This window comes from Melanostigma gelatinosum (assembly GCF_949748355.1).
Source record: "Melanostigma gelatinosum genome assembly, chromosome: 11".
NCBI lineage: Eukaryota > Metazoa > Chordata > Actinopteri > Perciformes > Zoarcidae > Melanostigma > Melanostigma gelatinosum.
In genome coordinates, this window is record NC_136644.1 from 17620189 (window position 1) to 17630082 (window position 9894).

Here is a 9894-nt window from a genome sequence, read left to right on the forward strand (position 1 = left end):
CCAGACGAACTCCGTTAAAAACACCGTTTACTCTCATTAAACCAGTAGGAGCTGGCTCAAATCGTGGCAGCGGCAGCTAGTACAGGCACTTCCTGTTGCAAGCTCAGTTGCCACGACTTTCCGTGGCAGCTGGGCCTGCAACAGGAAGTTGTCCGTGGCAGCTGGGCCTGCAACAGGAAGTGATTGCCACTGTATGTGACAGCTGCCACTAGCATCTTGTGGCAGCTGCCAGCATTTCGGAGCGGATTCCGCCGTAGTTTAGCCTTTATTTTTTCGTTATTTGACATTATATGACAATACATTAAGGTCATTGAAGGCATGACTGTTGGTAGTTGTAATTAGTTTATTAAAAAAAGGCCGAATTATCATGGTATGGCCACTCGTTTTTGTCAACAAGCTAATTGCGGGCTAACTTCAATTGGTACTTGTTGCCCAAAAAAAAGTCATGTTTGTTCCAGCGAGCAACTGGGACAACCAGGTATGTGCAACATGAGTGGCAACTCAACTCTATTTTATTTATATAGCACTTCACACACAACACAGTGAAAAGTTCAGTTTTATGTAAGTAACTTATGATTCGAGGGAAAATACATTTTGGAATATTTGCAATTGACGAACCTGATGAAATGATTGTGGAATATTGGAAGTTGTCCCACCTCTGTTTTTTCATAGGGTTTTCCATGACCACATAAAGAACTACCAATGGGTTCAATGCTCAACTTGCAAAAATTGGCTGCATTTTGAGTGTGCTGGTGTGGAAGGTGACTGGACATCAAAGGATTTCTTTTGTGGATGCAACATTGTCCAAGATGTGTAAGAATCATCTCATTCATTCGTTGATTGATATAAAAGTGACAATTGTTTTAGTTGTGTTTGATATAAATTAGGGAAGAATTTCCCTTAGTATCTCCAATAATTTTCAGTTTTATGTTCTATATTAAAGTGTCATATATTTAACATAATTCATGGATCACTGGAGTTAACACATAATAACATTGTAAAATTAACAAATAAATAAATAGACAACGTAAAAAAGACTGTTAATGACAAATAAATATACGATTACCCAAACAACATTCATAGCCTTTAGCGATTTACAGTATATACTGGCAACAAGCTAGTTATATATACAGTATAACCAATGTAAAATTTGATACATGGTAATTAAAGGTGTATGTTGTAAAACTACAACATGTAAAGATTTTCGTCAAATTCAGGCAATGCTTCTGTCTTAAACAGAGACAACATCTTGGAGTCTGTTAAAGCAGAAGAAATTCTTCAGGATGAAGAAATAAAGGTAATAACATACATTGTACATTTTCTCCAGTGAGCTGTACAAAGGTTTTTCACATAAAAATGGTATTCACTAATTATACATAACACTGAATCTACAACTACATATACATCTTATATTTCAGGACTTGGAAAGAAATCTGCAGAGTGGGCATTTTCTCTCCAACAGAATGTATCTGTGGAAACACAGAGGATTGGATGCAGCCCTGCGAAAATATCACAGTGAACATTTCACTTTATTCAGTGACATGAAGGTAGAGTGTGCTGTTTTTGTCTTATTTGTACACACAGCATTTTAGGCAGAGGAGGGGAAAAGGTAGGACTAGATTGATAGAGAAATGTTACCGTGACATTTTCTTGTTCTCCTCTTTCAGGATGGTATACAAAAAGTGTTTTATTTGTTTCTTATTTACTTGTTTTCCCAGACAGAACAGATTATCCAACGTCTGGAAAGACTACTGTCAGTGCCTGGAACTGTAGCTGAGAAGCAGCTATTCATCACAGAGGTCATTTTGCCAGAGGTGAGCTATTGAGGATGTGTACCAAATTAACAATTACCGGTAGTTTAAGAATTACGTTTACAGCAGAAGATTAGTGAGTTATTAATGGCATAGGCCTCCGAGAGATACAAGTGTCAATAGACATTTGAGAACACCATTTGGAGAATATAAACCAAAACTACAACTGGAAGAATAACTTAGTATCAATGTGCTAACTTAACTGGGTAACCTGGTACAGGTAAGTATCAATTTAAATGAAATATAAATGTATGTATGTAATGACTGACAATTAACATTTGGTAAAAACTGTCAAATTGATTTAACATACTTTATAATTATTATTATCGATACATTTTTGTAGGTTGTGATTCAGTGGTTGCAAAAGACCAGCAACATGTGCAGATACCAGGCAGAGTCTGTGCTGCTGGAGAACACATATAAAGAGAAAAGGTAGACCACATGACTTGTGTTTGAATTGTGGGTGAGCATGCATATGTGTAACATCACGAAATCCATTATGCTAATCCTGGCTAAGAGTGGTTTTGCATGTGAAGTTGACATAACTGTAATGACTGAATGTGGCAGTGGTTCATTTACAGATAATATTTTTTTTTTCAGTGCTCCAGAGTTGTCAACAAGTGACAGAGAAAGCACAGAAGAGGTAAGAAATGTTAAAATCTTTGCAGTCAGAGACACAGATGCTGGTGCGTAGTTTGATTTACAGTGGCTTTATTTCTGCATTAAACAACAAAGCAGAGTATATTTGATTTACCGTAATCCACAAGACAAATTCTATTTTTTGCTGAAATAACTTTTAACGGATTCATGTGCTCAAGGGCGACACCTGATGGCGGAAACCATGCAGCACATTCACAAACATCAGAACTTCATATTATGTATTGCATGCATGTACAGGAATAACAATTAAGCTGAATATAAACCGATTAGATGAATGAAGTAGAATCCAAAAATAAGAAATAATAGATTTTGGGCTGCCTGATAAACAATAAAAAAAATGGATTAGCATGAAATACTAAAACTGTAAATATAAATGAATGTCATTTAGCCTTTCACATAAGATCCATCATGAAGGTATTGTCTGTTGCATGATCATAAGACAATATATTACATTACAGTCATTACAGCAATTTTGGGGTTAAGTGTCTTGCTCAAGGACACATTGACATGCGACTAGCAGAACCAGAGCCAGGGATTGAACCGCCGACCCTCTGATTGAAAGATGGCCCTGCTATCCCCTTAGCCACAGTCGCCCTATATAGAATCACTTCACTACTTAAATTAAGCAGCTTTTGTGAACTCACAGGATATCTAATAAGATTGGTGCTTAATTATGTGCATGGATTAAGCTCTGGCTAGAATTGGTTTGCAACTATTTATTGTCAGCATTCATTTACATAAATAAATACAGGTAAATCTTATTATATACTGCCATTCAATTTGAAAGGCTCTCGATGGAACCCATCCAGCATTACTGTTTGTTCTTTGTTGCTTATTTCTCTAAATAGAGATTTGACTTTTAGATGTTGAATGACACATATGTTGACAAAGACAACATTTGTTGTTACAAAACATCTATTTGTTAATTAGGTACTGTAAATGCTGTACAAGTTTGAAGTATTAGTTGGTTACAACACCAATATACAATAAATACTTTGAGTACACTTTATTCTTTACTGCAGGTAAATGTTCTTCTGAGAGACAGCCTGGCTGCAGCTGACTGGTGTCTCAAGACACAATTTGATGGAGGGTTTAAAGTTCCCGCTGTCCTTTCCATGGATGAAAAGGAACAACAGGAAGCCCTCCAGGAGCTGCACAACTGTGATGACCCGAGTGAAGAGTCTCCAGCAGAGCTTTTCACTTTTGTTTTTGACAAACAGAAGGACTATAACAAATTCTGCACAGACCTTATTGATGAAAACAATTTGAAAGTGTTTTCGAGGTTTGAGGAGAAATAGTTAGTCAACATGTGCTTTACAAGTATTGTAACTCACTAATCTGTCACTGTCAATGTATGTTCGTTTAAATGTCTGTATTTTGTTGTGTTATTATTGACAATACGTCAAATTGTTATTGTTTGTTCAATACATTTTTTTTTAAATAAACCATCGACCAAACAGCCGTGTCACCTTTCCCAAAACTTGTGACAACCCACACGTTATATGGATTGCGGTCAACGGAAAGGAAGTGGCAGTAGCGGGTCATTTGTAGGTCATCTAAACTGGATATAGATGTTTGGGGTCTATATCTGTGATTGGTCATCTGTGGTTTACAATAGCTGGAATGATGTAGATCAAGCTTCATGTGATCAGGTTCTTCTTACTGCCTCCCCCAAACTACTGTCCTGTTGAGACAGACAGGACAAACAGAGAAAAAAAGTTGTACACAAATTGTATTAATATATCCATACATAAAAATATATTGATATAGATACATACATACACATACTGTATATATATATCCAAGTCAATAGGTTATATGGATTGCTATCACTCTAAACAGTACAATGCATATCCATCCATATTTATAATTTGCATTCCTTTAGTCTGCAGCGTGAAAGTGTTTATCGTTGCCATGGGTAACAGGTTTCAAGGGAAGTTAGCCCGCAATTAGCTTGTTGACAAAAACGAGTGGCCATACCATGATAATTCGGCCTTTTTTTAATAAACTAATTACAACTACCAACAGTCATGCCTTCATCATGCCTTCAATGACCTTAATGTATTGTCACATAATGTCAAATAACGACAAATAAAGGCTAAACTACGGCGGAATCCGTTCCGAAACAGTGGCAGCTGCCACAAGATGCTAGTGGTACCAGTCGCAAACAGTGAAAACTGTCGCGAAAAGTAGTGGCAGGTACCACACAACGGTGTTAACTGTCGCAACAACTTGTTGCATACTGTATATATATCTATATACTGCGTATATATATCCAAGTCAACATGTTATATGGATTGCTATCACTCTAAACAGTACATTGCATATCCATCCATATTTACAACCTGTATTCCTTTAGTCTGCAGCGTGAAAGTGTTTATCGTTGCCATGGGTAACAGGTTTCAAGTGAAGTTAGCCCGCAATTAGCTTGTTGACAAAAACGAGTGGCCATACCATGATAATTCGGCCTTTTTTTAATAAACTAATTACAACTACCAACAGTCATGCCTTCATCATGCCTTCAATGACCTTAATGTATTGTCACATAATGTCAAATAACGACAAATAAAGGCTAAACTACGGCGGAATCCGTTCCGAAACAGTGGCAGCTGCCACAAGATGCTAGTGGTACCAGTCGCAAACAGTGAAAACTGTCGCGAAAAGTAGTGGCAGGTACCACACAACGGTGTTAACTGTCGCAACAACTTGTTGCATACTGTATATATATCTATATACTGCGTATATATATCCAAGTCAACATGTTATATGGATTGCTATCACTCTAAACAGTACATTGCATATCCATCCATATTTACAACCTGTATTCCTTTAGTCTGCAGCGTGAAAGTGTTTATCGTTGCCATGGGTAACAGGTTTCAAGTGAAGTTAGCCCGCAATTAGCTTGTTGACAAAAACGAGTGGCCATACCATGATAATTCGGCCTTTTTTTAATAAACTAATTACAACTACCAACAGTCATGCCTTCATCATGCCTTCAATGACCTTAATGTATTGTCACATAATGTCAAATAACGACAAATAAAGGCTAAACTACGGCGGAATCCGTTCCGAAACAGTGGCAGCTGCCACAAGATGCTAGTGGTACCAGTCGCAAACAGTGAAAACTGTCGCGAAAAGTAGTGGCAGGTACCACACAACGGTGTTAACTGTCGCAACAACTTGTTGCATACTGTATATATATCTATATACTGCGTATATATATCCAAGTCAACATGTTATATGGATTGCTATCACTCTAAACAGTACATTGCATATCCATCCATATTTATAATTTGCATTCCTTTAGTCTGCAGCGTGAAAGTGTTTATCGTTGCCATGGGTAACAGGTTTCAAGGGAAGTTAGCCCGCAATTAGCTTGTTGACAAAAACGAGTGGCCATACCATGATAATTCGGCCTTTTTTTAATAAACTAATTACAACTACCAACAGTCATGCCTTCATCATGCCTTCAATGACCTTAATGTATTGTCACATAATGTCAAATAACGACAAATAAAGGCTAAACTACGGCGGAATCCGCTCCGAAACACTGGCAGCTGCCACAAGATGCTAGTGGTACCAGTCGCAAACAGTGGCAATCACTTCCTGTTGCAGGCCCAGCTGCCACGGACAACTTCCTGTTGCAGGCCCAGCTGCCACGGAAAGTCGTGGCAGCTGAGCTTGCAACCGGAAGTGCCTGTACTAGCTGCCGCTGCCACGATTTGAGCTTGCCCTTTCTCCATTAAACTCTGACTAGCGCTGTGTTGGTCACTTCCGTCCCCGTCCGTCTGTTTCCAGGTAGCATGCTAAACTAACTTCAACACGTTAGTCCTCTTCTTCGTCCTCTCCTCCTTCTTCTTCGTTCACTTTAATGGCGGACTACAAACCAATGTTTAAGGCGCCACCCACTGGAACGGAGTGTGTAACATCATGACTTTATGACAGTTATCATTTAAACACAATAATAATGTTATTTATAAATATAATGAAACAATTAGAAATAAACTTCATATTACAGTCATATTCTGGCTGACGAACACATGGATGTGGCACAGCCCTACCTAGAACATTTTCCACCAGCCGCCACTGCCTATAACCATCTGATACTAGCCCAGAGTTAAGCATATTCATCGAGCAAACTATACCTACCTTGGAGTGTTACAATAGCGAGTATTATGTTATTCAATGTGTCCATCAGGCAAATTGGTGGATCCAAATGTTGTAAAAAAAACAACATATATGATATAATTTCTTTGTAATCATCCAAAATAATGTTAAGTGTATGGGTATTTTTCCAAGTGGGCCACTGACTGGTCGATACGTGCGATGCATTGAGTGGGTAACGCACCAAGTATTCCTTGCTTTAAATTGGCACAGAACCCATAGAAATATAGCCCCTGAATGACAAACCAATACATTTTTTGAGTTAACACAAAGAATGGAGACATGGTCTGTGACGTCACTGGTGAGGTCATGGTGAGGTTTTAAATAAAATCAAATTAAAGATGTCATTTTATGACAATACCTTGCCCATGTAACACACACGCCGATTGCCCCGTTTGCAGATGCCAGTGATCTGCAAAGTCCACTGCTCTCCGCAGTTTAATAAACAAAAACATGCATTAAAACCATGGCACACCAATACTAGAAAGATGTTCAGCCACAACATAGTTTTATCACATTTTTCGGGGGGGGGGGGGGGGGGAGGATTAAATGACATAAATCATGTCAATTTTCCAAAGATTTGCCCCAAGGGACTTTACAATTTGTAGCCTGCCCTACAGCATGCGACATCCTCTATCCTGACACCTGATTCTGATAAGAAGAGGAAGAGATAGCCTTACTGTTAGGGCCTGTGGTTCAAGATGATACCACCATAACATCATCAAGAGATTATAATCTCACACTTGACAAAGCTCCTTCAGAACCACAGAATAAATTACAGAACTGTTTTCAAAGGCAGTGGAGTACTGACCAAGGCATCTAAAATTGGTTGTGTGCCTTTAGAGGCCCTGTTGCCCATAAAACATGTACAAGTTTCTTATCATCCTTGTGTTTTTCACCATCTAGTGGCTAAAACTGGGCATGAACACCAAAAATATTACATTGTTGATGAAAGGTTATTCATGCAACTTTTCATTATGCTGATCACTGATGTGTGACTAAAAATAATGTATGTTATGAATAGCCTATAGTCATGAACCAACAGACTGGACCTATGGACTGAACCAAGGTAATGTTAGACAAGTTGTGAACACTCTTTGCATACTGCATTTTTTCTGTCGCTCTCAAAATAAGGTTTTGTTGCATTGCAAATACAAGAAGAAAAGAAAAGAAGAAAATATGCACCGTGTCACATGTGCTCCTCCGGGCCAGTAGGTGGCGCACTAACATTTTGTCGTACTGTCCAACTTTTGCGTCGTTTCCGTCTCTTCTTCTTCTTCTTCATTTGCCAGCAAAGGGAAGTGCCCTCCATGGTGTCATTGTAGGTCTTCTGAGGTTGAATATCCAGAAGAAAGAACAATGTCTGGGTACACAGCAGACGAGAAGCTCCGTGTCGAGCAGATCACCACGCTCCGGAGAAAGTGGCTGAAGGACCAGGAGCTCAGCCCGAGGGAGCCCGTAATACAAGCGAAGCCTCTCGGCGGCGTCGCTAAGTTCTGGGCTGGCTTTCTGGAGCCCAAGAGCCTGTGGAGACTTTACGTGAGTCCCAGTACACAGCTAACGCTAGCTAGCTAGCAAAACAAGCAATGATAACTGAACATACGCAAACTATCAGTAAACAAACTGAAGGTTTACATAGTATGACAACAGCTTAAGCTAACTTATAAAACGTTAGCTAACGTATAAAACGTTAGCTGCAATACAGCCTTGTCCTACTTCTCTCTTAACATGACATGCTTGTCTATTAAAATAATAACTTGTGCTTATTGTACAACATTTATCATTTGACAATAAAGTGACTATATGGTTAAATAGGGCAAACTAAATGCCTACAAGGGCATTAGAAAAATAGCTGCAGCCTTGTAGATGGCAAATTACTTTGTTATGAAATGGAGTACAAACACACTATTTGTGAGTATTTTACAGCTGAATATTTTACATGCATAAACTCTTGACCTACTCAAAGTTAGAGAGCAAGCACCAGCCTGTGTTGACGTCAGAATAAACAATGATTCATTATGTAGTATTCTTCTATATATGATAACCTGTCTCTTATGTGTATCTTCTTGCAGACCTACAAAGCATACACGGGTGGAGTTTTCACATTAACACGGCTGTTGATACCGGCTTGGATTGTTCACTACTGTGTGAAATACCATATTGCTGTAAGTCAACAGAAATGTTTTACATTATTTGTGATACGAGTAAACAGAAAATAGATGTGTGAAAATAATTTTAGGTCTCCAAGTTATGTGCAATAGAGTTCGACCAACAGTTTTATTGTTGTGTATTTCCTCTGAGCTTTTCTTTAAGGTACTTGTGGATGTACGTTCCTGTATAATAACCTACATGTTTAACTATCTAAAGTTGTATTTAATTCGTTAGGTAGCATAAGAGTAGGGTAACTTCCAAAGAAAGCAGGACTACTTTAGCAATGACTTTAATCCATGTTCTTTCATTCTCTGTTTCATTTGACAAACAAGGGTACCATACATCACTACATACATTATATACTCGATGCATGCAGATGTCAGCGTACTAAATAACAATGTCATTGTTCCCTACAGCAAAGGCCATATGGCATTGTGGAATTGAAACCCAAGCTGTTCCCTGTAAGTATGACTCATTTATTAGTTGTTTGTACATACAGCTGCATATTGGCTTGATTTACCAGCTATAGTAACATCTGATTGTCCCACAGTCTGATTACATGGAAACAGGCCACAGTCCTGCGGTGCTCTGACAATAGCTGTTCTATGAGATGTCTAAGTGGGGAAAGGGGAGTATTTCTGAATTGTTTCTCCTTGTTTTTCTGTTCAGGGTGACACCATTCTGGAAACGGGTGAAAGTGTTCCAGATCTCCCTGAGACCCATGGCCATCACTGAAGTTGAAATAGTTAAATAATTTTCTGTTGTAAAAACTGTGTATATGCCAATAAAATATTATAAAATCATTTATGAGTACAAGTGATTACAGATTGATGTAAATAGTGCCATATTACAGTTGAAATTCTTGTAAATATTTTTGATTCTTCCATGAGACAAACATATTTTAGGGATTGCTGTAAATTACATTTTGATAACATGTAACTTAACTTGTTCGATACTTTTCCTTTTGAAGAAGGATACTGGTATGAGGATTGAATGTAAGGGAATCAAATGCCATAAACTGATAACTGATATCAGTTGAAATGTGGAATTCAATTAGCAGTATTTTATGGAGAATTTGATAGATGGGACACAAATTAGAAATGTTATG

General features: G+C 38.2%; 2 protein-coding genes across 4 annotated transcripts; both read left to right on the forward strand.

Moving 5' to 3' along the window:
• Window positions 1-213: 213 nt before the first annotated feature.
• Window positions 214-4456, forward strand: LOC306785143 (uncharacterized protein). 3 transcript variants are annotated; one of them, XR_013772393.1, is made up of 8 exons: window positions 214-478; window positions 673-813; window positions 1240-1297; window positions 1419-1609; window positions 1719-1814; window positions 2155-2243; window positions 2412-2454; window positions 3494-4456. XR_013772393.1 is itself a non-coding variant. In XM_079279371.1 (8 exons), exons 4-8 carry the CDS (start codon window positions 1464-1466, stop codon window positions 3767-3769), a joined length of 588 nt encoding a protein of 195 aa, XP_079135497.1. In that variant the 5' UTR covers window positions 214-478; window positions 673-813; window positions 1240-1297; window positions 1419-1463; the 3' UTR covers window positions 3770-4456. The 3 variants fall into 3 exon arrangements, 2 of the variants coding, with proteins under 2 accessions (XP_079135497.1, XP_079135498.1); XM_079279371.1 differs by having other exon boundaries at window positions 1419-1547; XM_079279372.1 differs by having other exon boundaries at window positions 214-813; window positions 1419-1547.
• Window positions 4457-7931: 3475 nt separating this feature from the next.
• ndufb6 (NADH:ubiquinone oxidoreductase subunit B) lies at window positions 7932-9589 on the forward strand. The gene is made up of 4 exons (XM_079279419.1): window positions 7932-8174; window positions 8708-8800; window positions 9203-9247; window positions 9456-9589. Exons 1-4 carry the CDS (start codon window positions 7995-7997, stop codon window positions 9519-9521), a joined length of 384 nt encoding a protein of 127 aa, XP_079135545.1. The 5' UTR covers window positions 7932-7994; the 3' UTR covers window positions 9522-9589.
• The last annotated feature ends 305 nt before the right edge of the window (window positions 9590-9894 follow it).